Below are 27,037 nucleotides of genomic sequence, written 5' to 3' on the forward strand. Positions count from 1 at the left end.
GCCTGGCCGTCCCAGTGACGCTCTGGCTTCGCTTTCGCAGCGACATCAGCTCGGACATCCGAGTGATCTGCGTGGCGGAGCTCGGATGCTGGATCAAGCTCTACCCGGACCTGTTCCTGGACAACAACTACTTGAAGTACATCGGCTGGATGCTGTATGACAAGGTAGGCGCGCTCCGCTGGTCTGCCGCCTCTGCCGAGGAGGCCCCCAGGCCCGCTTTCCTGTCCGGCGGTTCCCGGAGCGAGCACGCGTGTCCTGCACGGTGTCTCGTGAGTCCTGCTGTGCAGAGAAGTCTTTCCGACAAGCTGCGATTTTGCAGCAGGGGGTCTGGGCTGCAGGGGGTCTGGGCCGCAGGGGCTCACGTGTCCCCTGGAGAAATGGGGACGTGGCCCTGCCTCGTGTCTGTCCTGCGACACAGGGTTGTGTGTCTGGGCCCCTCACTGACATTGCGGACCGGGCCCAGCAGCTGCATGCGCCCACAGGACCGTGCTCGAGGTCAGCCCCATCCCCTGCCACCAGCTCTGGGTGGGGGCCACGGGCACGGTCCTCGGCCTGCCGGGCACAGGGAGCCTCAGACACGAGCCTGCTTGGGAACACCCGCTCTGGATCCTGCACGTCCGGATCTCACCAGAACAAACGTGCCCGCCTGGCGGTCGCCGGCTGCGACTGACATTGGGCGGTTTCTGGTCCCTGGGACAGACAGAAACGAGTACAAGTCTGTTCTCCCAAATAGACGCCTTTTTCGTGAAAAGTAAACAAGACGAAGCCCTAAGAAATGTTCGTGACCACCCGTCGTCGGTTGTGTTTCCTGGTTGTGGGCCTGATGGCCTTGTCTCCCCCCAACTCCTCCCCATCCTCTTCTTGACTACTCCTCCCTCCTCCCCTCCTCCTCCTCCCCTCTCCTCCTCCTCCCTCCTGCCCTCCTCCTCCTCTCCTCCCCTTCTCCTCCCCTCCTCCTCCTCTCCCCTCCCCCTCCCTCCTCCCCCACTTCATTTTCCTCCCACTCATCCCTCTGATTCCTCCCCCTCCCCTTCCTCCCCTCGTCCCCCTCCTCTTTCTGAGTCCTCCCCATCACCTTTCTCCCCTGCATCCTCCTCCTCCTTCCACCCTCCCTCCTCCCCACTGCCTCTTCCCTCTGCTCTTCTTGACTCTTTCCCCACCTCCTCCCCCTCTCCTTCTCCTCCTCCTGACTCCTCCCCTCACCACTTCCACCCCCTCCTCTTCCTGACTCCTCCCCCCTCCTAACTTCTCTCCCTCTCTTTCCTCCCCCCTCCTTCCTCCCCCCTTCTTCCTCCCCCCTCCTCCTCCTCCTCTCCTCCTCCTCCTCTCCTCCTCCTCCTCCTCCTCCTCTCCTCCTCCTCCTCCTCCTCTCCTCCTCCTCCTCCTCTCCCCCTCCTCCTCCTCCTCCCCCCTCCCTTCTCATTCCCCTTCCCTCCTCCCACATGTCCTTTCCCCCTCCTTCCCCCCACTACCTTTCCCGCTTCCTCCTCCCCACCTCCTTTTCCTCCCATTCCTTCTCCCGACTCCTCCTCCTGAATCCTCCCCGACCCCTCCCCCCTCCCCTTCCTCCCCCTTCCTCCCCCTTCCTTCTCTCTCTCTCCTTCCTCTTCTCCCCCTCCCTTCTCCCTACTTTTCGTACCCCTTCCCCCTCCTCCTCCTCCTCTCCCTCATTCTTCCCTCCTCCTCCTGATTCCCCCCTCCTCCTCGTCCCCCTCCTCTTCCTGACTCCTCCCTCTCTCCTTCCTCCCCTCCCTCCCTCTCCCTCCTCTCCTTTCTCCCCTCCCTCATCCCCTTCCCCCTCCCCCCCTTCATCCCCCTTCTCCTCCCCTCTCCTTCCTCCCCTCCCCTCTCCTTCCCTTCCTCCTCCTCTCCTTCCTCCCCTTCGTCCTCTCCTTCCTTCTCTCTGTCCCCCTCTCCTTCCTCCCCTCCCTCCTCCTTCCTCCCCTCCCTCCTCCTCTCCCTCCTCTCTTTCCTCCCCTCCCTCTTCCCCTTCCCCCTCCGCCCTCCTTCATCCCCCCTCCTCCTCCCCTCTCATTCCTCCCTTCCCTCCTCATCCCCCTCCTCTTCCTGACTCCTCCCCCTCTCCTCTTCCCCCCTCCTCCTTTCTCCCCCTCTCCTTTCTCCTCCTCTACTTTCTCCCCTCCCTCCTTCTCTTCTCCTTCCTCCCCTCTCCTTCCCTCCCTCCTTCCTTCCTTCCTCCCCTCCCTCCTCTTCTTCCTCCCCTCTGTCATCTCCTTCCTCCCCTCCCTCATTTCCTTCCTCCCCCTCTCCTTCCTCCCCTCCCTCCCCTCTCCTTCACCCCCCTCCTCCTCCCCTGTTATTCCTCCCCTCCCTCATCCTCTCTCCTTCTCCCCTCCCTCCTCCTTCCCCTCTCCCTCCTCCTCTTTCATCCTCCTCCTCTTTCCTCCTGACTCCTCCCCCCTCCTTCATCCCCCCTCCTCTTCCTGGCTCCTCCCCCTGCTCCCCTCCTGACTTCTCCCCCCTCCTCTTCCTGGCTCCTCCCCCTGCTCCCCTCCTGACTTCTCCCCCCTCCTTCCTCCTTCTCCTCTCCCCTCTTCCTCCCCCACCTCCTTCCTCCCTTCCTTCTCCGCCACCTCCTTCTCCTCCCACTGAACCCTCCCACTCCTCCCCCTTCCCTTCTTCCCCTCCCCATATCCCTCCCCCCTCCTCCTCCCCTCTCTCTTCCCTCCCTTCCTCCTCCTGATTCCATCTCCTCCCCCTCCCCCGCTCTGCCCATCCCCCTCCCTCCTCCTCTCCCTCCCCCTCCTGACTCCTGAGCTGGGGCTCTTGTCTCATGGGCATTGCCGGAAGGGGCAGGTGTGCAGGGACGGGGAATCTCCACGTGGTGCGCTCACTGCTTGCGCGCTGGTTGCAGGCGAGGCGCTAGATAAGGTTCCGCGTTCTCTGGGTTTTACCTCTTGATGGCTTATCGTGCTGTGAGGACAGACGGCACGTTTGCGTGTGCACGCCGTGGATCGCAGGGTGGTGGCTGGTCGCGTGTGCTGGCCAGTCCTGGGTTCCAGAGTGGAGACGGGGCATGTTCTCTGAGGTGAAGGGTAGTAACAGGACGGCGACACCGGACCGTTTCTTCGTCCGCCGGAGCTTGTGCTGGTGCCCAGGCCACCGCGACGGAACGCCACCGGCCGGGACTCGTAAACCACACGCGTTCATGGCTCACATCTGGGGCCGGATGTCCCAGGTCAAGGCCGGCCGACTCGGGGTCTGGAGAGGACCTCTTCCCCAGGCCGTTTTGCCCACGTGGGGGAGGCGAGGGTCAGGGAGCTGTCTGGGGCGTCGTTGACCAGCACGGTGATCCCAAGGTGGGGGCTCCGCCCTCAAGGCCGCAGCGCCTCCCGGAGGCCCCGCCTCCACGCACGTTCTTCTGGGGGGCTGGGACTTCGCGTTTGCCCTTGGCGGGCACAGGGACGCTGGTCTGGAGTGGCGGCTGGCTGCTTTCGGCAGCTGCCTGAGTGCAGCTGGCTTAGTGCAGACGCAGCAATACAGTGACTTTCCTGGGGTCTCGGGGGCTGCTTGGCATCCGCCAACGGAGCCCGTGTGCGGAGGCAGGAGGGCGGGCAGGGCAGGGCAGCGTTGTGGGCAGCGCAGGTCCTCCAGGGGCGGGGGGGGGGGCGCTGTGGGCGGCTGTGACCGCAGCTCCGGGGCGGGCGGTGGCCTCCGGGGTGCTTCCTGGCACCTGGGGAGCCGGGATGCACAGCGAGGCTTCGCTCCTCTGCCCCGCCCCCCGCTCTGCTCTGTATGGGGTGTGGTGAGCGGCCTTCAGGAGGGCGGGCGTCGGGAGCCTCTTCTGTGCCCCAGGGAAGGGCTGCCAGAACGTCCCCAGCAGCGGTGTCCCTGAATGCGGCCAACGGACGTGGGCTCTGCTGGCCTACAGGGACCACGCGGCGCAGCCCGGGGCCGGGTCGTCACGAGAAGCCTCGCCCCACCGCGTAGCGCGTGTGTGGCCCAGGGCCCGTGCGCGTCTTCGGGCTGTGTGCTCTGTAAGTGCTGCTCAGGTCCAGGAACAATCCCTCAGGGACGGACTTGGTTTCGTACAGAGACGTGGGGGGCGGACAGGTCGCCCGCATGCCCTGCACTTGGGATTGGGCTGTCGGGAGGCATTTCTCTCCATCAGGGGGGTTGTGCTGTCACTCACTGGGGAGGGTAGTAATGTCAACGCTGGAAGAGGTCGCTCAGAAATAAATCGTGTTGCTAAGTCCACCCGTGCAGGGCATGTTTATTTTCTCTGCTTAAGAGACACATCTTCCGGGGGCACCTGGCTGGCCCCGTCGATGGGGTCTACGACTGTTGACTTTGGAGTCCTGAGTTTCAGCCCCAGGTTGGGTATGGGGCTTTAAAATTCATTTTGAAAAACACAATAAAGATGCACAAGGCTGTGTTAAGCGTGGACACTAAATTAATCCGCATGTGAGGCAGGACAATTACCCCACGTGACGTGGCAACAATCTCTCCCAGTGCTGGAGGCTGGGAGTCTGAGATCCTGGCTGGGCAGAGACTGGGAGGTTGAGATCCAGGCAAGGCAGAGACTGAAAGTGTGAGGCCCAGTAGGGCCTGAGTCAGGGACTCTGACATCCAGGCAGGGCCAAGGCTGGGGGTCTGAGGTCCAGGAGGGGTAGAGGCTGGAGGTGTGAGATCCAGGCAGGGCAGAGGCTGGGAGTTTGAGATCCAGGAAGGGTGGAGGCTGGGGGTCTGACATCCAGGCAGGGCTCAGTGGGGGTTCTGAGATCCTGGCTGGGCAGAGACTGGGAGGTTGAGATTCAGGAGGTGCCAAAGCTTGGGGTCTGAAATCCAGGAGGGGCCGCGGCTGAGTGTGAGGCCCAGTAGGGCCTGAGTCAGGGACTCTGACATCCAGGCAGGGCTGAGGCTGGGAGTCTGAGATCTAGGTGGGGCCGAGGCTGGGGGTCTGAGATCCAGGTAGGGCCAAGGCTGGGGGGTCTGAAGTCCAGGCTGGGCTGAGGCTGGGAGGTTGATTTCCAGGAGGTGCCGAAGCTTAGAGTCTGAAATCCAGGAGGGGCCGAGGCTGAAAGTGTGAGGTCTAGTAGGGCCTGAGTCAGGACCTCTGACATCCAGGTAGCGCTGTGGCTGGGACTCTGAGATCTAGGTGGGGCTGAGGCTGGGGGTCAGATCCAGACAGGGCCGAGGTTGGGGGTCTGACTTCCAGTCAGGGCTGAGGCTGGGAGTCTGAGGTCCAGGCAGGGCAGAAGCTGGGAGTCTGAGATGCAGGAGGAGTCGAAGCTGGGAGGCTGAGATCCAGGCGGGTTTGAAGGCTGAGAGTCTGAGGTCCCGACTGGGCCAAGGATGGGAGTCTGAGATCCAGGCAGGGCCAAGGCTGGGGTTCTGAGATCCAGGCAGGGCTGTGGCTGGGGGTCTGAAGTCCAGGCTGGGCTGAGGCTGGGAGTCTGAGATCTAGGTGGGGCTGAGGCTGGGGGTCTGAGATCCAGGTAGGGTGGAGGCTGGGAGTCTGATGTCCAGGCAGGGCTGAGGTGGGGAGGCTGAGATCCAGGCGGGGCTGGAGACTGGGAAACTGAGGTCCAGGGAGGGCTGAGAATGGAAGTCTGACGTCCAGAAGGGCCTGAGTCTGGGACTCTGACCTCTAGGACGGGCTGAGCCTGGGAGTCTGAGGTCCAGGCAGGGCTGAGGCTGGGACTCTGAAGTCCAGGCAGGGCCGAGGCTGGAGGTCTGAGATCTAGGCAGGGCTGAGGCTGGGAGTCTGAGATCCAGGAGGGGTGGAAGCTGGGGGTCTGAGATCCAGGCAGGGCCGAGTGGGGGTCTGAGATCCTGGCTGGGCAGAGACTGGGAGGTTGAGATCTAGGAGGTTCCGAAGCTTGGGGTCTGAAATCCAGGAGGGGCCAAGGCTGGGAGTCTCAGTTCCAAACAGGGCTGAGCCTGAGAGGTTGAGATCCAGGCAAAGCCGAGACTGAAAGTGTGAGGCCCAGTAGGGCCTGAGTCAGGGACTCTGACATCCAGGTGGGGCTGAGGCTGGGGGTCTGAGATCCAGGCAGGGCTGAGACTGGTGGTCTGAGGTCCAGGCAGGGCTGAGGCTGGGAGTCTGAGATCCAGGGAGGGCTGGAGGTTGGGAGTCTGAGATCCAGGCAGGGCCGAGCCTGGGAGTCTGAGATCCAGCCAGGGCCAAGGCCGGGAGTCTGAGATCCAAGCAGGGCTGAGGCTGGGAGTCTGAGATCCAGGCAGGGCTGAGGCTGGGTGTCTGAGGTCCAGGCAGGGCTGAGGCTGGGGGGTCTGAGATCCAGGCAAGGATGAGGCTGGGAGGCTGAGATCCAGGCAGGGCTGAGGCTGGGGTCTGACTTCTAGGCAGGACCGAGGCTGGGATTCTGAGGCCCAGGCAGGGCAGAAATGGGAGGCTGAGATCCAGGGAGGGCCGAGGCTGGGTGTCTGAGGTCCAGGCAGGGCCAGGCGGGGAGGCTGAGATCCAGGCTGGGCTGAAGCTGGGACTCTGAGATCCAGGCAGGGCAAAGCCTGGGGGTCTGAAATCCAGCCAGGTCAGAGGCTGGGAGTCTGAGATCCAGGAGGGGTGGAGGCTGGGAGTCTGAGATCCAGGCAGGGCCGAGCGGGGGTTCTGAGATCCTGGGTGGGCAGAGACTAGGAGGTTGAGATCCAGAAGGTGCCGAAGGTTGGGGCCTGAAATCCAGGAGGGTGTGGCTGAGGCTGAAAGTGTGAGGTCCAGTAGGGCCTGAATCAGGGCCTCTGACATCCAGGCAGGGCTGAGGTTGGGACTCTGAGATCTAGGTGGGGCTGAGACTGGGTGTCTGTCATCCAGGGAGGGCCGAGGTGGGGAGGCTGAGATCCAGGCTGGGCTGGAGGCTGGAAGTCTGAGGTCCAGGAGGGTCTGCGTCTGGGACTCTGATATCTAGGAGGGGCTGAAATTGGGAGTCTGAGATCCATGCAGGGTTGGACCTGGGGGTCTGAGGTCAAGGCAGGGATGAGGCTGGGGGTCTGAGATCCAGGCAGGCCTGAGTCTGGGGGTCTGAGGTCCAGGCGGGGCTGAGTCTGGAGGTCTGAGGTCCAGGAGGGCCTCAGTCTTGGAATCTGACATCCAGGAGGGGCTGGGCTTGGGGGTCTGAGAACCATGCAGGGCTGAGTCTGGGAGTCTGAAGTTCAGGCAGGGCCAAGGCTCTGGGTCGGAGATCTAGGCAAGGCAGAGTCTGGGAGTCTGAGATCCAGGCAGGGGTGGGGCCAGGAATTTCATATCCAGGCAGGGCTGAGGGTGGGAGTCTGAGATCCAAGCGGGGCTGTGTCTGGGACTGTAAGTCCAGTGGGGGCTTAGCTTGGGGGTCTGAGATCCATGCAGGGTTGAACCTGGGGGTGAGGTCCAGGCAGGGCTGAGGCTGGGGATCTGAGATCCAGGCAGGGCAGAGGCTACAAGTCTGAGGTCCAGGAAGTGCCGAGGTGGGGAGTCTGAGATCAAGGAGGGCCTGAGTTGGGGAATGTGACATCCAGGAAGGATTGAGCTTGGGGGTCTGAGGTCCATGCAGGGCTGAGTCTGGGAGTCTGAGGTCCAGGCAGGGCTGAGGATGGGGGTCTGAGATCCATGTAGGGCTAAGGTTGGGAGTCTGAGGTCCAGGCAGGGCAGGGGCTGGAGTCTGAGATCCAGGCAGGGGGGGACCAGGAGTCTGAGATCCTGGCTGGGCCGAGCCTGGGGGTCTGAGATCCAGGCAGGGCCGAATCGGGGAGTGTGAGGTCTAGGGGTGCGTGAGGCTGGTAGTTTGACATTCAGGCAGGGCCGAGGCTGGGATTCTGAGAATCAGGAAGTGCTGTGGCTGGGGGTCTGAGATCCAGGAGGGAGGAGACTGGGAGGTTGAGATCCAGGCGGGTTGAGGCTGGGGTCTGACTTCCAGGCAGGGCCAAGGCTGGAAATCTGAGGCCCAAGCAGGGCCCAAACTGGGAGGCTGAGATCCAGGCAGGGGCTGAGGCTGGGGATATGAGATGCTGGCAGGTCTGAGGCTGGGAGTCTGAGTTCCAGGCAGGGCTGAGGCTGGGAGTCTGAGATCCTGACCAGGCTGAGTTTCGGAGTTTGAGATCCAAGTTGGGCTGAGGCTGGGAGTCTGATATCCAGGCATGGCTGAGGCTGGGATTCTGAGGTCCAGGCAGGGCAGAGGCTGGGGGTCTGAGGTCCAGGCAGGGGTGGGGCCAGGAATCTGATATCCAGGCAGGGCTAAGGGTGGGAGTCTGAGATACACGCAGGGTTGAACCTGGGGGTCTGAGGTCCAGGCAGGGCTGAGGCTGGGGGTCTGAGATCCAAGCAGGGATGAGGCTGGGAGTCTGAGATCCATGCGGTGCCGAGGCTGGGACTCTGAAATCCAGGCAGGGCTGAGGATGTGAGTCTGAGGTCCATGCGGGACTGAGACTGGGGGCCTGAGATCCAGGGTTGGCCAAGGCTGGGGGCCTGAGATCCAAACACAACTGATCCTGGGATTGTGAGGTTCAGGCAGGGCTGAGGCTCGGGCCTGAGATTCAGGGGGGGGCTGATGCTGGGGGTCTGATGTCCAGTCAGGGCTGAGGCTGGGGGCCTGAGGCTCGGCCGTGTCTGGGGGCCTGAGATCCAAGCAGGGCTGATCTGGGGGTCGGAGGCCCTGCAGGGCTGAGGTGGGGGCCTGAGATCCAGGCAGGGCTGAGGCTGGGGGCCTGAGATCCAGGCAGGTCTGGAGGCTGGGAGTCTAAGATACATGCAGGGCTGAGGCTGGGGGCCTGAGGCTCGGCCGAGGCTTGGGGTTTGAGATCCAGGCAGGGTTGATCCTGGGGGTGTGAGGTCCAGGCAGGGACAAGGCCGGGGGGTGTGAGATCCAGGCAGGGCTGTTCCTAGCTCTCTGAGGTCCAGGCAAGGCTGAGGTGGGGGCCTGAGATCCAGGCAGGGCTGAGGCTGGGGGCCTGAGGCTCGGCGAGGCTGGGGGTGTGAGATCCAGGCAGGGCTGAGGCTGGGGGCCTGAGGCTCGGCGAGGCTGGGGGTGTGAGATCCAGGCAGGGCTGAGGCTGGGGGCCTGAGGCTCGGCGAGGCTGGGGGTGTGAGATCCAGGCAGGGTTGATCCTGGGGGTCTGAGGTCCAGGAAGGGCTGAGGCTGGGGGTGTGAGATTCAGGCAGGGCTGAGGCTGGGGCTCTGAGGTCCAGGCAGGGCCGAGGCTGGGGGTGTGAGATCCAGGCAGGTCTGAGGCTGGGGGTTTGAGGTGCAGGCAGGGCTGAGGTGGGGGCCTGAGATTCAGGCAGGGTTGCATCTGGGTGCCTGAGATCCAGGCAGGTCTGGAGGCTGGGAGTCTGAGGTTCAGGCAGGGCCGAGGCTGGGGGTGTGAGATCCAGGCAGGGCTGTGGTTGGGGGTCTGAGATCCAGGCAGGTTTGAGGCTGGGGGTCTGAGATCCAGAAGGGTGGAGGTGGGGGCCTGAGATCCAGGCAGGGCTGAGTCTGGGGGCCTGAGCCTCGGCCGAGCCTGGGGTTTGAGGTCCATGCAGGGCTGACGCTGTGTGCTCCTGATCCCCGCTCCTGGGTGTGGGACGTGCGCTCCTCCCTGTGCCCTCTGGTGGTCGTGCTCTGTGCAGGTCCGTGTGCTGGTTCAGTCTTCTCATTAGGACCTTGTCGTATGGAAACAGTGCTCCCTCTAGCGACTTCATTTTCCTGATCCGCTGATTTTCGACCCCAGGGGCACACAGTCCCGTCCTGAGGTCCTGGGGGTGCGGGCTTCAACCTGGGCCATGGGTCGCGCCGTGCCGCCCCTGCCGGCGTATTTGCCGGCTGCGTGGGGGCTGCCGACACGCACAGCCCACGCAGAAGGCGAGGCCCAGGGCCCGAGGGGTGTGTCTGCTGGGGAGTCTTGGTGGGGGGCTGCCCTTCCGTGGTGACCGGCCCCGTTTCTCTGTCCTAAAGGACGCCAGCGTGCGGATGAAGTGCATCCTGGCGCTGAAGGCGCTCTACGAGAAGAGAGAGTCGGCTATGAAGCTGGGCCTTTTCTTCCACAAGTTCAAGGTGAGTGAGATTCGGCCTCTTGGCCACCGGGGGAGCCAACCTGAAGCGTCGCCATGGACGTGCGGACCTCGGGCCGCAGCCATCAGCCGCTCCCGGGCTTCGGACCGCCGGCCACGTCTCCGCTGCCTGGGGCCGCGTCCTGCGACCGCAAACCGGAAGCCCCCCCCCCCCCCCGGGGCCCGTCGGGGCCGAGCCGCCCGCGCTTCAGAGCGCACCAGGTGACGCGGGCGGAGCGTGGGCACACCCCGGTGGGTCAGTCGCGTGCTGGTGGGAGTTTTCGGGTGTGGGAGCGGGAAGGGTCAGCGCCCGCCGTCCCGACGCAGTCACACTCCTGCCGCTGGGTTGCGAGGCTCCGTGCCCCGCGTGCAGGGCCGCTCAGGGACAGTGCGACCGAAGCAAGTGCCTGGGACGATGCGGGCTGGAGCCCACGGTGAACTTGTACTCAACCTGTTCCTGAATTTGGGGGCCGCGCTACCACCCGGGATGCTGCGTGAGGCCCCACTGCCCGACGGCAGGGCTCGGCCAGGACTCCCCACCGCGGGGCAGGGCCGTCGGGGACTCGGACCGGGCCCCGTGGCTGCTTGGGAGCAGGGGTCGGGCCACGTTGGTGCCAGTGAATGTGCAGCCAGCGACGCGGGGCGGGGCGGGGGGGGGGGGCACCAGCAGTTTGTCTCCCCCTCCGGGGCGTGTGGGAGAAAGCAGCCTTCCTTGACCCCGTCGGGGTTCCCCACTGGGCGTGAGCAGGAAACCCACGCGGGCGGGCCACGCCTAGAGAGGCGCGAGGGGGCGGTTGGAAGTGTGCAGGGGGGATCTCTGGTGTCCACGGGGGGGGGGGGGGGGAACGGACGGAGGGCCTCCCGGAGGTGGTGGTGAGTCCCCGTGGAGGACAGTGCAGTGCCCAACCTGTGCACCGACCGGGAGCCATGGCCCCTTCGTGAGCGCGAGGGTCGTGCAAAGTCACCTACGTAGGAGAGAAAGGCTGCGGAGGCTCGTGGCGGGAGGCGCACACGTCCTGCGGAGCTCATGTCCCCACGGGCTGCGTGCGCAGGTGGCTGGCGTCTTCCGGAGACTCGGCGTGGTCAGGGGCGCTTCCCGGCAGCCTCGAGGCTCCAGGGCTCCTGCCTCCCGATTTCTGTGCTGGGGAATTCCGTCTCCCCGTGGGTCCACATCAGCGGCTGACGCCTGGGGACGCTCAAACTCTGGGGACACGTGGTTGTCACCACCGTGTGACATCACTGTGTGCGCGCTGCCGGCGTCTGCGGGGACCAGGGATGCGGCCCGATGACCCTCACGGTGTGCGGGACGCCCGCCCGAGGGGACGGCCCGGCCCCGCCCCGCTGCGTCCTCCATCCACGGTGCCGGAACCAAGCGGGCTTGTTGTGTTCTCTCGCTTCCCCTAGAAACGAATCCTGTCGATGACCCAGGACAGGCAGCCGGAGATCACGTCCGAGTGCATGCAGCTCCTGCGGCTTATATCCGAGTGAGTAGCCCTGTGGCCGTGCGCAGCCGTGTGTACCCGTGCGTGGCCCTGCATCTGTGCCGAGCACTGCGTCCGCGCGGAGCCCTGCGGCCGTGTGGAACCGTGCGTCCGTGTGTGGCCCTACGTCCGTGCGGAACCGTGCGTCCGTGCGTGTCTGTGCGTGGCCCTGCGTCTGTGCGGAACCGTGCGTCCGTGCGTGTCTGTGCGTGGCCCTGCGTCTGTGCGGAACCGTGCGTCCGTGCGGAATCCTGCGTCCAGAGCGCGTTTCCAGGCCACGTGGGCGGCGGGCCAGGTGCGCTGGGCGCGCAGTGACCGCGTGTGCTGCTGGCGGACCGCAGGGTGACCGTGTGCGGTGTGCAGCCGCCCCCCCCTCCCCCCCCCCCCCCGGCGAAGCTCGCATGGTCAGCTCGCATCCTTGGGTGCTTGGGTGTGTTTGCACCGCTGCTCAGTTGGAGATCTCTGTGGCCGGCGCCCTTGCGTACGATGCGACGCAAGGGCTTGTCGGGACCTGGCTTCCTGTTCGTGGGCTCGGGGGTTCCCTGTGGGGTCCCTTCTGCCGCTGCCCTGCATCAGGGGCTCTGATGGGGCCAAGGTGCTGGTGTACAAGAGGCAGCTGCAACCTGGCCAGGTCCTCAGAACCTTCTGGAAGCTCCCGGGTCCCCGCGTGCACTTGGGCTGGATACACACTGCAGGTGACAGCCGCCTCGTCGAGTCAGGTGTCAGACATTGATGTGAGACGTCTCTGGAACGGGGCACATGGGGACGCGACCTCCCACTGGGCTGCCACGCCTAAATGCCGCGGTTGGTGCCGTGGGAACGTCCCGTGCCCTGAAGGCCAGTGTGGTGCCGTCTGTCCGCCCTGTGCGGAGGACGGAGTGGGGCCCTGGTGGGCGCCCGACCCTCCCTGGGTGTGCACCCCGACGCGGCCCAGACGGATGGAGGCTGTCGCAGCCAGAGACGGGGACGAGCACGAGCACCAGATTTCCCGTGTGTTGTGCGGAGGTCCCGCCAGTGGCCGGGACCACCCAGCACCCACCCGTCCTGAGCCACCGCCCAAGGGCAGTAGCTGGGTGATAAGGTGGCGTATTTTACAAGGGAGCCGTCTGGCCAGAGCCAGCCCACACAAGTGCCACGATCTGGGTCAGTGACCCAGTTCGCGAACACGTGTCTGCGTGGACTCCTGTCCAGGGTGCTTTGCAGGCGGGCCGCGGGGCCGCGTGTCCCCTGATACTGACTTGGAGAAGCTCTTACCTGTGTGGCTTCCGACACGTGTATGCAAAAGCCCCCCGGGTGGGGACCTGAGCTCCCCCGTCTGCTCCCCAGCCGCCCCCTCCCCCCACCCGCCAGCGGACACTGACACACGGAACAGGCTCTGACGTGGCATACCACGTGTGTCTGGCTTCCTGCAGTCAGTGACAGTCTGCGATGAGTCGATGGTCAGAAGCCACGCTCTCACGAGGAAGTGTCCATGGGTGATGCCGTGTTGTCAGCCTGACTGCTGACGTGGTTGGAGGGGGCAGCTCCCACGTGATTCCAGAAAATCTGTGAGGAGTTCCCCAGATGGGTTAACACGTGAATCCCCAGATCAGTAAAGCACATTGTCCTCCCCAGTGTGGTGGGCCACATCTAATCACTCGAAGGTCCGCGTAACAAAACGTGGAGGCAGTTCACGTGGCCCGGCTTGACTCCCAGCCGAGGCGTCCATCTTTTCATACCCTGGGCAGCCCCCCTCCCAGGTCCTGGGGTCGCAGCCACCTTCCGAGTCATGGGTGGGCACCCGCTAACTAGGCTCGGTCGTGGGCAGAGCCCGTGTGCCCCACGTTGCACAGAACCAGGCGGCTTTGGGGTTTGACTTGGACAAGTCAAGTTCAGGGCTGACTTGGACCCCCCAAGGGTGCTCCTTGTGTGCCCAGAACCCCGAGGACAAACGCAGGCGTCCCCTGGGGTTGTCCCCCAGGCATCAGAGGTCGTCCACCACCGTTCAAAGCCCAGACCGGGAGGCGGGTAGGCCACCTGCCTGTGTTTCTGCCAGTGTGGGAACGTCCCTGCGGCTGTGTTTGCACATCGCTGTGTTCTGCTCACGCGGGTTCACTGGATGCGTTTGGATAAAGGGTCACACTGGTGACATCCTCCCAGGTGGTGTCAGGGGTGTCCCCCACTCATCCCCTGACTGCTCCCAGTATGGGTGCCTGTGGACATCTGCCTCCTGTCCGTGGTCGCCCTTGTGTGCCCGCCTGCTGCGCATCAGTGATTGGCCCTGCATAGTTGCCCCTGCGTGTGCGTCCCACGCGGTTGCCTGCTGCCCCCGCGTATGCGCCCCTGCGTGTGCACCCCTGTGGGGTCGCCCGCTGCCCCTCCAAGTGCGCCCCCGTGGGGTCACCTGCTGCCTCTGTATGCGCCCCTGCGTGTGCGCCCCCGCGGGGTCGCCTCCTGCCTCTCGTATGCGCCCCTCCGTGTGCGCCCCCGCGGGGTCACCTCCTGCCTTTCCGTATGCGCCCCTGCGTGTGCGCCCCCGCAAGGTCGCCTCCTGCCTCTCCGTATGCGCCCCTCGTGTGCGCCCCTGCGGGGTCGCCCGCTGCCCCTGTGTATGCGCCCCTGCGTGTGCACGCCCGTGGGGTCGTCCGCCGCTCTCCATGTGCACCCCTGCGTGTGGGCCCCCACGGGGTCTCCCTCTGCCCCTGCGTGTGCGCCCCCTCTCGGTTGCCTGCTTGGAGTCAAGAGCACTGCTCCTGGGGAGGGTCAGGTGACAGGTGGCTCAGGTGCACACGTGGGAGAGGACAGAGTGGTTTTCCCTTCCTTTGGGGCTAGCAGTTGGCTGGAGGGGAAGGAACCCAGACACGGAGGCCCTACAGGGGGGAGGCCTTCCCAGGAGGCTGCTCACGTCGTCTTGGCTCACGTGGGTCCTTCTCCTGTGGCCTCAGCTCCTGTCCTGCGACGTGGGCCGCCCCAGGGGAGCTCGGTCCGGCAGGAACTGCAGGGGCGGGGGGCACGTCTAGGAGAAGCCGAGGTTGGGGCCCTCGATTTAAAGAAGAGCCTCCCTTCGCTCTCCGTGGGGACAGGCACCTGTGGCCGTGTCCCGCGTGCACGGGCCCCGGACTCACGCGCGTCTCCCCTCAGGCACTACGTGGGCGTGTTCTCATCCATGGAGTACGTCTTCCTGTTCCAGTTCGTGTACGCGGCCTACAGGCCCATGGCGACTGCTGCGGGCGAGCTCATCTGTAAGAGGTAAGGCCGGGACACGTGACGGTGTCTCCAGGGCTGTGATGTCACCGTGATGTTTGGGGGGGGGGGCAGCGGGAGGCCCCACGGACCAGGGGAACAGCAGGGCCCTGAGCAGGGGCTTGCACAGGATAGCAGGTGTGCGCCCCGAGGCACAGGACAGGATGGATGGAAACGTCAGCGCAAAGGACGCGCGTGGCTGGGGGTAGATGCACTTGATCCGCGTTACAGGCGCGCCCCTTCCCGCATTGGTCTGACCAGGTGGTAGAGGCCCCCTCGAGGCCCCTCCGGCCTGAGGTCCTGTCCTGGGCCACCTGGCCGTGTCGCCCTCCCTAATGGGTCTGCGTTCAGGCGCGGGTCCGCGTCCTTTGGGGGTTTGACGTGCGGCAACAGAGGGCAGTCCTGTTGTGTGTTCCCGCTGCAGTGCTGGCCTGAGCTGGCAGTGGGTCGGACAGACAGAAGTCCCGTGTCCTGCACCCGCGGCCTCTCGGCGCGCCTGCTCCCCAGCTCCCTGCGTTGCACGTGTGCGTGCAGGGAGCCACAGGACCTCGGGCACCAGCAGGTGCGCGGAGCCCCCCGTCCAGGCTGATGCTGGGGTCGCTCTTTCTGATCCCACTAGGCTCCTGGCCCCTCCGCCCCAAGAAGGTGTCTTTGGTCAAAACCCTCCCGACGAGTTTGACAGAAACATCCAGAACATGAAGACGCTCATCGACTTCTACCTGCAGGGCGAGGTGAGGGTGTGGCAGCACAGGGCCCGGGGCCGGGTTGTCCGAGTCGCGGGAGGGACCTGGACCCGTGTCCTGCAGCCCATGTTGCACGCCACGTACCGTGTCCCACGCCCCGTGTCCCGTGCCGCATCCTGCGTCCGGTGTCGGGCTGACGCGGGGCTTGCTTCCTGTGTGAACGCCTGCCGTGGGCACACGGGCGTCGGGGCTCTGGGTGGGTGTCCCCGTTTGTCCTCACGTGTCCACCACATGGGTGGGTCGGGGAAGGGGCCGTTCCTGCCCATGTCCTCACGTGTCCCCTCCACCAGGTGTCACCACGTGTCCACCCCTGGTTGTCACATGTCCCCTGTATCATCAGGTGTCTGCCTGTGTCATTACGAGTCCCCTCTGTCATCACATGCCCCTCACGTCACGTGTCCTGTGTCACCACACGTCCCCCGTCGTCACGTGTCCCCCCGTGTTGTCACGTATCCTCCTCGCCCTTGTCATGCATTCCTTCTACGTCGTGTTGTCATGTGTCCCCCTGCGTCCTCACACGTCCCCCTGCCTGTGTCATCACACGTGCCCTGTGTCCTCAGTGTCCCCCGTGCCACGTATCGCGTGCTCCTGTAACATCATCGTGTCTTTCCTTCCGCGTCGTCACGACTTTACACGTGTGGCCCGTCCCTGTCAGTTCCACAGACACGTCCCATACCTGGTGGACGGCCTGTGGGACGCGGCGCCCGCCCTGGTCCGGAACTGGGAGTGCATGACGGCCCTGCTGCTGGAGCCACGTGGCGGGCGCCAAGGTGAGCGTGGCCAGAGGCCGGCTCTGAGTCGTGGATGGGGGCCAGCGATCCCGCTGGCCTCCCGGCCGTCCCTGCCAGGCACACCATCCCCCCGTCCTGCCGTCCCTGTTCCTCTGTGACCTACCGGTTGCTGTGTCCCGCTGCCCACGTGTCCCGCTGTCCCGTGTCCTTCCGTCCCTGTGTCCCGCTGTCCCCCGTGTCCTGCTGTCCCCTGTGTCCTTCCATCCCTGTGTCCTGCTGTCCTGTGTCCCGCTGTCTCCGTGTCCTGCTGTCCCCGTGTCCCGCCGTCCCCGTGTCCTGCCGCGCCTGTTCCTCTGTGACCCACCGGCTGCTTTGTCCTGCTGCCCCCCTATGTCCCGCTGTCCCCCGTGTCCCGCCGTCCCCATGTCCTGCCATCCCTGTTCCTTTGTGACCCACCGACTGCTGTGTCCTGCTGCCCCCGTGTCCTGCTGTCCCCTGTGTCCTGCTGTCCCTGTGTCCCACTGTCCCCCATGTCCTGCTGTCTCCCCTGTCCTGCTGTCCCGTGTCCTGACATCCCTATTCCTCTGTGACTTGCTGTGCCCCCCCGTGTCCTGCTGTCCCCTCCTGGTGTCTCACTGTTCCCTCCTCCCCATGTCCCACTGCCCCCAGGCCTCCGTCCTGCCAAGCGTCTGTCCATTCAGGCAGTGACACAGCCCTGTCGAGCCTCCTGTGCTGCACCCACTCCCTGAGTGGCTGATTGGGGAGCATACCCATGCTTTCCCGCGGTGAGGGGTCCTCAGGCCTTGAGGCTGGGGTGTCACAGGGCTCTAGTGTGGGGTCCACAGGACGAGGGCCACAGACTGACTTCCCATAAGAGGATCAGCCTGGGGAGCCACGGAAGCCCAAAGCCTGGGCCCCAGAGTCAGGGTGCAGGGTGGGCAGAGTGCCCAGCGGATGAGCCCCCAAGCAGCTAGGGTGCCCTCGCCTGCCCCTCCAGGCCCACGAGACAGCCCGTCCTCCCTGCCAAACTCCCCTCGGCAGACACAGCTGTCGTCGGCCACAGCCAGGAGTCCCGGTGCCATTTATGACGTAGCCCAGGCCTGTCACGTTCCTGGAGCGACCCGCAGCTCTGACCGTGCTCCTTGGGGTCCCTGAAGGGGCCTGTTTCTTTGTCATGGGGATGCCTCCTTTCCTCTGACTGAAATCTCTGGGGCCCAGCTGTGTGGTCTGTGTTTCTTGGCTCTGACTGTGCGCCTGCTCCTGCTATGCCTGGGCTCATAGGGCTAGCTCCAGGACATGACAGACTAGGCACGAGACCCATGTGTGACATTCTCAGGCTGGCTGTGACACATGATCTCAAACCCAGGAGTTAAATGAGGGTCCGTTCTGTCTTAGGTCTGGAAACCAGAAGTCTGAGATCCAGGAGGGGCAGGACCACTGAGATCCAGGCAGGGCAGGGCCTCTGAGATCCAGGCAAGACAGGGCCACTGAGATCCAGTCACTACCACTGAGATCTAGGCAGGGCATGACCACTGAGACCCAGGAGGGGCAGGACCACGGAGATCCAGGCAGGGCTGTGCTTCCTCCAGAGGCTCCAGGGGAGGCTCCTTCCTGCCTCTTCCAGCTTCTGGGGCTCCAGGCGTCCCTGGGATTGTGGCTGCGTCCCTCCTGTCTGTCCCCGTGCCTCCACAGGGCTTCTTCTGTGTCTGTGTCGTTTTCTGTCTCTTATAAGGACGTTTGTCACTGTGGTTAGGGCCACCCTCATCCAGGCTGACCTCATCTTGGGTCTTTCGCTTAATCACACGTGCAAAGATTCGATTTTCCCACAAGGTCCCTTTGTGAGGTTCCGCGTGGGTGTGACTTTGGAGCGAAAGCCAGTGCAGAACGCTCCGTGAGCAGACGTGTGGTCAGCTGGATGGTTTTAGACCCGCGTGCTAGCATTTTGGGGCAAAGCCAGGTGAACCCCGGTCTGCGGTCCCGTCGGGTGCTGCCCTGAGGACGTGTGCGTCTGTCCCAGCCCGGGCCAGCGCCAGGTCCCACGTTGACCTGAACGGGTGACAGGGGGTCCCTTTGAGTGCGGTTTGAGCGGAGGGCTGGCCCCGGGGGCTCTGGTCTGTGTGTCACTGAGCCCACGAGCCGTCGGCCTGTGGCTGTGCCCGGGGGCCCCACCACGCTCGCCCCGCGCCGGGCTCCCCGAGGCCCCTCAGAGCCCTGTGGCGGCCAGAGCACCGTGTGTCCCCGTGAGGCTCGGAGGGCGCTGACCGGACCCCGTCTCCTTGCAGCGCTGACGAGCCAGCAGGAGAGAGTCCTTATCGAGATCCTCGTGGCCGCCGTGCGACAGGCCGCAGAGGGCCACCCCCCTGCTGGCCGCGAACTGGGCAAGAGAGTCAGTGCCACCCCCGCCCCCGCCCGGATGCGCTTCGTCCCCTGTGCTGACCGCTGCGCTGTGGCTGCTGCGCCCTTGCTGTCAGTGCCGGGGCTCTGGGGGTGCCCGCTGCGGCCTCGGGCTCGCGGGGCTCCCCCACCCCCACCCGCGCGGCCGCGCGATCGCTTGCTGCCTTGTGCTTGGCACGCTAGCTGCTCACTGGGCCGCTGGCTCTGCGGGCGGGGCTCCCGGCCACCCAGGTAGGTCTCGCTGACTGTGCCTCCCAGCTCCTGCCCGCCCCTCCTGCCGCTACCAGCCCTCTGCCAGCTGTTCCCGTGTGAGCCGTCCGCCTCCCCGGGGGGGCACCCCACAGTCCCCCCGCCTGGTTCACACCGGACACGGCAGTGTGTCAGCCAGCCCCCGAATCGGCTCTGTGTGGGTCTCTGGTGCTGCTGGGACAGAAGATCACACCCGGGGGGACCTAGGACCACAGGGGTTGGGCGTCCTGCCCCAGCTCTGGAGGAGAGGAGTCTGACATCCAGGCAGGGCAGGGGCGGCCAGATCCAGGCAGGGCAGGACCCCTGAGACCCAGGAGGGGCAGGGCCACTGAGATCCAGGAGGGGCAGGGCCACTGAGTTCCAGGTAGGACCACTGAGATCCAGGCAGGGAAGGATCACTGAGATCCAGGCAGGGAGGGGCCACTGAGATCCAGGCAGGGCAGGGCCACTGAGATCCAGGAGGGGCAGGGCCACGGAGATCCAGGCAGGGCTGTGCTCCCTCCAGAGGCTCCAGGGGAGGGTCCTTCCTGCCTCTTCCAGCTTCTGGGGCTCCAGGCATCCTGGGGATTTTGGCCACATCCCTGCTGTCCTTGCTTCTATTTTCATGTGGCTGTCATGTTCTCCCCTGTGCATGTGTCTGGCTCTGTTCTCTGATGTCTCTTTTTAACGACACCCCAGTCCTACTGGATGAGGGTGCACCGTAAGGCACGAACTGGGGGGAGACGACTCAGTTTTTCTTGACGGTTTCCATGCACGTGAACTAGCGTATCTGGAACAAAACCCCAGAGTAGCAATCTGGAGCCAGACCTGTGATGTGGGGGCAGCGCTGCCTGGGTGTGATCTGGGCCCGTGTTGGCCGGTCCCAGGGCCACCATGAGACTCACACGGGTCGGCCGTGGGCTCAGGACACGCTCGCTCTGCCCACAGGCCTCCAGGGAGGTGGACGGGACCCGCCGCTGGCGTGAGCGTGCCAGCATGAGCCGACACTTTGTGAAGGTGCTGCCCCAGCTGCTGTCCAAGGTGCGGAGCGGGGAAGGTCCCGGGGCGGGGAGGCGGGGAGGCGGCGGGGGCGCGGGGAGGCCAGGAAGGCCCCCTTCACACCTGCTCTGTGGGCAGTTTGCCGCGGACAAGGAGAAGGTGACGCCCCTCCTGCAGATCCCGCAGTACTGCAACCTGGACGTGTATGACAAGGACGGCCTGGGCTCGGTGAGTCACGGGACTCCGCCCCTCCCCCCTGCATTCTGCCCGTGGGGGCCGCCTTCCCCCTCCCCAGGCTTCAGGCGTGGGGCACGGCGGCCACCACATCGTCTGTCCCTGTGTCCTGCCACCTTCCCAAGGCTTGGGGCGTCACGCCCCCAAGGCTGCTCTTTCGTGCTGGTCTGTGCTGGTGGAGCGTTCCCCTGTCCAGGGCGGTGGCCCGGGCCCTGTCTGGGGGTGTCTGGGTCACCTGGTCAATGCCTCCCTGCAGCTCGAGGTGGGTGGTGGGGCCCGATGACAGGGCAGGCCCAGCAGGGCTGTGAAGACAGAGGCACCGACCGCTGTCTTGAGTTTTCATGGCGTGAAGGTCAGATGCCTGGTTCTGGGTGGCGCCCTGGGGTCTGGTCGTCAGGGTGACCGTGGGCACAGAAACTGGTAAAGCCCCCGGGAACTTGTGTGTTGTGCCTTGCGTGTGGGTACGGTCGGGGCGGGGGGCAGGAGAGGTGGGATCTGAGGGGGACCCTGGGGACCCAGGCGGCTACTGGAACATTCTGCCCACGCTGTCCCCACCGCAGGTGCAGCCATTACCCATAGTGGTGGGAGAGTCCAGACACCTAGACTCACAGTTCCCGTGACCTCTTCCTCTTGGCCCCATGTTCCCCTCATTGACCCCACCTGGCCCTTTATTTGGCTCCTGACCTCCTCCCCTAACCTCTGATCTTCTCCCTGGCCCTTCATCCCTCAACCCTCTGAACTATGACCTTTCCCCTTGACCCAGGCATCCCCAGGCTTTCCTCCCCCCCCCCCCCCCGATAGCCTGACCTTTCCCTGGCACTTTCCTCCTTGACTCTCTGACTTCCCCGACCTTTCCCCTCGGTGCCATGACCTTGACCCCAGATCTTTCCCCCTCCACCTCATGACCTCCCTGACCTCTCCCCCTCGGTGCCATGACCCCACGACCTCCCGACCACTCTCCCTTGGTGCCATGACCCCCGACCTTTCCCCTCACTGCCATGACCCCACAACCTCCTGACCCTTCCCATCAATGCCATGACCCATGACCCCCGACCTTTCCCATTGACGCCATGACCCCACGACCCGGGACCTTCCCCCCTCCATCTCATGACCTCCCCGAATTCTCCCCCTTGGTGCCATGACCCCACGACCTTCCGACCTCTCTCCCTCGGTGCCATGACCGCCAACCTTTGCCCTCACTGCCATGACCCCATGACCTCCCAACCCTTCCCCTCGGTGCCATGACCCCCTGACCCCGGATCTTTCCCCCTCAACCTCATGACCTCCCCAACCTCTCCCCCTCACTGCCATGACCCCACGACCTTCCAACCTCTCTCCCTCGGTGCCATGACCGCCGACCTTTGCCCTCACTGCCATGACCTCATGACCTCCCAACCCTTCCCCTCGGTGCCATGACCCCCTGACCCCAGATCTTTTCCCCTCAACTTCATGACCTCCCCAACCTCTCCTCCTCGGTGCCATGACCCCACGACCTCCCTCCCTCGGTGCCACAACCCCCGACCTTTCCCCTCACGGCCATGACCCCACGACCTCCCGACCCTTCCCATCAATGCCATGACCCATGACCCCGACTTTTCCCATTGACGCCATGACCCCACGACCCGGGACCTTCCCCCCTCCATCTCATGACCTCCCCAACCTCTCCCCCTCGGTGCCATGACCCCACGACCTCCCTCCCTCGGTGCCAGGACCCCATGACCTTCCGACCTCTCTCCCTCGGTGCCATGAGCCCACGACCTCCCGACCGCCCGACCTCTCTCCCTTGGTGCCAGGACCGCCGACCTTTGCCCTCACTGTCATGACCCCATGACCTCCCAACCCTTCCCCTCGGTGCCATGACCCCCTGACCCCGGATCTTTCCCCCTCAACCTCATGACCTCCCCAACCTCTCCCCCTCGGTGCCATGACCCCACGACCTTCTGACCTCTCTCCCTCGGTGCCATGAGCCCACGACCTCCCGACCGCCCGACCTCTCTCCCTCGGTGCCATGACCCCCGACCTTTCCCCTCACTGCCATGACCCCACAACCTCCCGACCCTTCCCCTCGGTGCCATGACCCCCTGACCCCGGATCTTTCCCCCTTCAAACCCATGACCTCCCCGACCTTTCCCCTCAGTGCCATGACCCCCTGACCCCAGATCTTTGCCCCTCCACCTCATGACCTCCCTGACCTCTCCCCCTCGGTGCCATGACCCCACGACCTCCCGCCCCCTCTCCCTCGGTGCCCTGACCCCCGACCTTTCCCCTCACTGCCATGACCCCACGACCTCCTGACCCCTTCCCTCGGTGCCACGACCCCCGACCACCCCCCCCCCCCCCCCGCCCCCGGCCTCTCCCGTCGGCCCCGTGCCACGGTCCCTGAGCGGTCGTCTGCCCCCCACCCCGTCGCCCGCAGTACCTCGACTCGGCCCTGCTGGAGCTGGACTGCCTCGTGCAGCGGCACTCGGACGTGGCGGTGCTGGAGGCCTGTGCCCGCGCCTACGGCGCCTACTGCTGCGAGGGGGGCTCCGCCCACTGCCAGGCCGCCCCCGCCTGCAGCCGGCTGGTGGACATGCTGGTGGACGCGCTGACGCCGCTGCTCGACGTGTTCCTCCAACACGAGGTGCCGGCCGTGGGGGCGGGGCGGGGGGCGCGGGGGCGGGCGTGGAGATGCGGAGGTGTCGGCGAGCGGGCGTGGGTGTGCGGCGTGTGCGCGGGGTGGGGAGACCTCCACCGAGGCGGGCCACGCGCCGGCGAGGACGCTCAGCCTCGGCCCTGGGCGTTTCGTCGTCGGGCGCCTGTTGGGGGTCGGCCAGGCGAACCCGGGGACCGGCTCTGGGTCTCTGGGGATGCAGGGTGGGTTCTCTGCGCCCCTGCCGTTCACCCCGCACCTCCGGTGGGGGCTTCTGTCCCCTGGGAGTGCGGAGATGTGGGGGAGGGGTCACACATGGGCCTCACTTTCCCCCAGGGGAGCCCTGTGAGCCCACAGAGGACCCAGTCTGACCGAGGCCGTGGCTCTGCTCGGGCAGAGGGTTTCTGTAAAGCGCCACGTTGCGAGCACTTTTGGGGGTCATCCTGTTCCGGGGGGGAGGGGGGGGTAGTCCGAGAGCGCACACATATCACGTGACTGGACCGTGTGCCGATAAAACTTTATTGGCACCGACGGGCCGAGGGCCACGCGACCTGTGGACCAGGTGTCCAGCCCCGCTTTGGGCACTTTCCTTCTGAGGACCCGTCGCCACAGGCGGGGCTCCCGGTTCCTCTTGCGGCCCCCAGCCGAGGGCCTGCCATGAATTTGGGGGGGGGGGCTGGGGGTCAGCGACACGCTCCCCTGTGTGTTCTGCCCGCTGCCAAGTGGGAAACCTAGTTCCTGTAGCGGGTTCCTCACGGGGCCGCGCCTGAAGTGCTGGGAGACGGTGGATCTCGGGTCATTTCCGTTCTTCTCGGTGTCCGTGCACGCGTGTTTGGGGACTGTCCCAGCCTCCCTCCCCCCCCCCCCCTTTTCTGCGAGGCTGGAGGCAGAGTGGCCTGGGTACCACGTCCCGATCCGAGAATTTAAAGAGCCGCCTTCCGGGAAGTAGCAAGAGAGGAGGCTCCTAGGATGGCGGGCCGGCTCGAAGCCAGGGCCCCAGGAGCCCCGCCCGGGACACGCGTGTCAGGCGGCCACCCCTTTGCTCTCGCCCTGCTGTGTAGAAACAAGGCCAGTTCCTGGGACACCACGAGATGGGTCGCATCTGCTCGACGCTGCGGAGGCTGGTGGCCTTCTACAGGTGAGTGGGGTGACACGGCCGGCTCCCTCGGCGGGGGGCACACGTGACCCCCCAGCAACGTGCCCACCGTCTCACTCTGAGCCGCGTTCCTGTGTCCCGGGTGAGGCGAGGGGGGTTCAGAGCCTCAGGGGTGTCCCCGGGGTGGGCCGGGTGGCTGCGGGTTCCCCGGGAGCCCGTCCTGCCCGTCTGGGGCCCTGAGCCGCGTGTGCAGGAGCTGGGACCGCCTCGGCCACGCCCGCGCCGTGGAATCCCGGAGGGGCCGCCTCGGCCATCTGGGGCGGATGCCCCTCGGTCTGCCGGGAGTTGGTCCTGTGGCTCCGGGGGCTGCTGACCGGGCGTGGGCGGCTCGCCTCGGGGACGCTGGGGTCCCGGGCCGAGGTGCGCCCTGAGAGCCCCGTTTCTGGTCAGCACGCACGACCTGAGCAGCTGGAACCTGTACGAGAAGATGGACAGTCTGCTGACCCTGCGCAGGCACCAGGGCAGCATGCCCACCGAGGTGAGGGCCACGGGGTCAGGGGAGGGCGCCGGTGGGAGGAGGGTGCCGGGGCGAGAGCAGGTCCTGAGGTGCAGGGAGGCGGGAGGTCCTGGGGGAGAAGGAAGGATCCTGGGGAGGAGGGTCCTGGGGCTGGGGGGAGAGGTCGGGGGGGAAGCAGGTCCCGGTGAGGGCTCGGGGTCTTGTGCAGAGGAGCGTCCACAGGTGGGTGTCCTGTCCGTATCCCCAACTCCCATGACAGGTCTTGTGTCCCGTAGGTCATCCACTGTGCGCTGCAGTGCACCTACTATGCGCTCCTGTGGCAGATCGTTGCAGCCACGGACCGGCTGCCGCCTCAGGTGGGTGAGGGGCTGGGAGGGGTCCGGTGCGGGTATGGGTAGGTGAGAGGTGGTGGTGGGGGCGGGTGTGGGCAGGTGAGGGGCCGGTGTAGGTGTGGGCAGGGTCAGGTGTGGGCAGGTGAAGGGCGGTGTGGGGGGCAGGTGAGGGGCGGTGGGGCGGCACGTGCGGGTACGTGGACTCCAGTTGTCTGTGACGGATGCGGCAGGCTGGGGACAGGGGACAGGGTCACCACTTCGACAGGCATCCGCCCCCACCACTGCCTAGCGTGTGTCACCCTGGGGTCGGGCCTGGGCTCCTGGGATCTGACCCAAGAGCTGACCTTGGGCCTCGGCCGACACGGCCCTCCAACCTGTCCGCCCGCCACAGGGAGCTAGGTTTAGATTCTCTCTGAGCACCTGCCCCGTGTTTGCTGGGTGGGACCCTTGACCTTGGTTGCTGGCCAAACCAAGGGTAGCTTGAAGTCAGCCGTGCCTTGGGCCCGTATTTATGGCTGCCTGGAAACGTTCAGCCCTAATTCCTCATGATGAAGGACAGACGGGGCAGGGCGGGGGGGGGGGGGGGTGGGGGGGGGAAGAGGAGCATGTGGGAGGATGGCAGGTGGGGAGGGGTGTGGGGGACAGAGGGAGGTAGGGGAGGGGGACACGGGGGTTGGGGGAGGTAGACAGTGGGACGAGAAGGGGGTGGGGGAGGGAGATAGTGCGGGAAGGGGACATTGGGAGGTGGGGAAGGGGGAGGGGGTTGCCGGGGGGGGGGGGACACGGGGGTAAAGACGGGGGAAGGGGCTGGGGGGGACGTGGGGGTGACGAAGGCAGTTCGTCTGTGTCAGGCTGTGGTTGGAGGGCTGGCTCCCCTGGGCAGGGCAGGTGCCTGGCTGTGTCAGGTGGGGAAGGGGGAGGGGGTTGCCGGGGGGGGGGGACACGGGGGTAAAGACGGGGGAGGGGGCTGGGGGGACGTGGGGGTGACGAAGGCAGTTCGTCTGTGTCAGGCTGTGGTTGGAGGGCTGGCTCCCCTGGGCAGGGCAGGTGCCTGGCTGTGTCAGGTGGGGAAGGGGGAGGGGGTTGCCGGGGGGGGGGGACACGGGGGTAAAGACGGGGGAGGGGGCTGGGGGGACGTGGGGGTGACGAAGGCAGTTTGTCTGCGTCAGGCTGTGGCTGGAGGGCCGGCTCCCCTGGGCAGGGCAGGTGCCTGGCTGTGTCAGGTGGGGAAGGGGGAGGGGGTTGCCGGGGGGGGGGGGACACGGGGGTAAAGACGGGGGAGGGGGCTGGGGGGACGTGGGGGTGACGAAGGCAGTTTGTCTGCGTCAGGCTGTGGCTGGAGGGCCGGCTCCCCTGGGCAGGGCAGGTGCCTGGCTGTGTCAGGTGGGGAAGGGGGAGGGGGTTGCCGGGGGGGGGGGACACGGGGGTAAAGACGGGGGAGGGGGCTGGGGGGACGTGGGGGTGACGAAGGCAGTTCGTCTGCGTCAGGCTGTGGCTGGAGGGCCGGCTCCCCTGGGCAGGGCAGGTGCCTGGCTGTGTCAGGTGGGAAGGGGAGGGGGTTGCCGGGGGGGGGGGACACGGGGGTAAAGACGGGGGAGGGGGCTGGGGGGACGTGGGGGTGACGAAGGCAGTTTGTCTGCGTCAGGCTGTGGCTGGAGGGCCGGCTCCCCTGACGGGCGGCCCCTGCCCTCTCGCTGTCTGGCAGGACGCGCTCCTGGACTTGCGGAGGCGGCTGATGAAGTTCTGCGTGGCCTGCCGCGTGTACCTGAGCCACCAGAGCAAGGTGCTGAGTGAGAAGGTGGGTGCGTCCCTCGGGACCGTCACGGGGCGGGGGTCCCGGGGCGGCCGAACAAGGGGAGGGGCGGTAGAGAGGCCCGTGCGGATCGGGGCCCGTTCGTGTTTTCGGTGACGGTGTTTCCACGTCGTATCGCGCGTCTCGCACGGTGACGCGTCTGCTTACGTGCATGAACGCGCGTGAACGTCCCGTTCGCATAAACCCGTGCGTGCGCCCCCCTGGTTACGTGCAGTACACACGTTTTGCGTGGGGCCCTGGACGCCGAGCGTGGGCAACTTCTGCACGCGGAGAGTCTTTAGGGCAATGTCACGTCCGTGGGGAGGCGGTTCTAACAGCTTCGTGACGCAGGACAAGCCACTGCGCTTGGTGCTGTCGTGTGTGCTCAGTGACCTGCTGCTTCCTTCTGGTGCGCGTGCGAACGTGCGCACGTGAGAGAGACCCCGTCGCTGTCTCAGATACGTGTCGCGGCCGACCGCTGGCCGAGGAGCAGGGCCCGAGTCTCCTTTCCGGGCTCCGAGCTCCGTCCTTCGTGACCCCCTCCCCGTCATGCTGTGTGTCCGCGCCCCCTGGTCACTGCGGGTTGTGGTCGCGAGCCTGCATGGGGCAGACGTTTCCGCTCACCGTGTGTGTCGTTGCCCGCGTGTTGTGCGT

General features: G+C 65.8%; 1 protein-coding gene across 5 annotated transcripts in view; it reads left to right on the forward strand.

Moving 5' to 3' along the window:
• LOC106982040 (cohesin subunit SA-1-like) overlaps positions 1-27,037 on the forward strand; it is a 67,329-nt gene that overhangs the window by 31,125 nt on the left and 9,167 nt on the right. For 4 of the 5 annotated variants that reach the window (XM_053201981.1, XM_053201984.1, XM_053201982.1 and 1 more), the window contains 14 exons: positions 41-164; positions 9,888-9,986; positions 11,387-11,466; positions 14,584-14,691; positions 15,305-15,416; positions 16,084-16,198; positions 18,442-18,545; positions 19,730-19,822; positions 19,919-20,008; positions 22,431-22,637; positions 23,708-23,784; positions 24,193-24,280; positions 24,535-24,615; positions 26,297-26,389. In XM_053201981.1, the coding sequence (XP_053057956.1) occupies positions 41-164; positions 9,888-9,986; positions 11,387-11,466; positions 14,584-14,691; positions 15,305-15,416; positions 16,084-16,198; positions 18,442-18,545; positions 19,730-19,822; positions 19,919-20,008; positions 22,431-22,637; positions 23,708-23,784; positions 24,193-24,280; positions 24,535-24,615; positions 26,297-26,389 (1,471 nt within the window). The remainder of the gene's footprint in view (positions 1-40; positions 165-9,887; positions 9,987-11,386; positions 11,467-14,583; positions 14,692-15,304; positions 15,417-16,083; positions 16,199-18,441; positions 18,546-19,729; positions 19,823-19,918; positions 20,009-22,430; positions 22,638-23,707; positions 23,785-24,192; positions 24,281-24,534; positions 24,616-26,296; positions 26,390-27,037) is intronic. The other variant, XM_053201985.1, reaches the window with a different exon arrangement.

The sequence above is a fragment of the Acinonyx jubatus genome, chromosome X (assembly GCF_027475565.1).
Source record: "Acinonyx jubatus isolate Ajub_Pintada_27869175 chromosome X, VMU_Ajub_asm_v1.0, whole genome shotgun sequence".
In the NCBI taxonomy this organism is placed as follows: Eukaryota; Metazoa; Chordata; class Mammalia; order Carnivora; family Felidae; genus Acinonyx; species Acinonyx jubatus.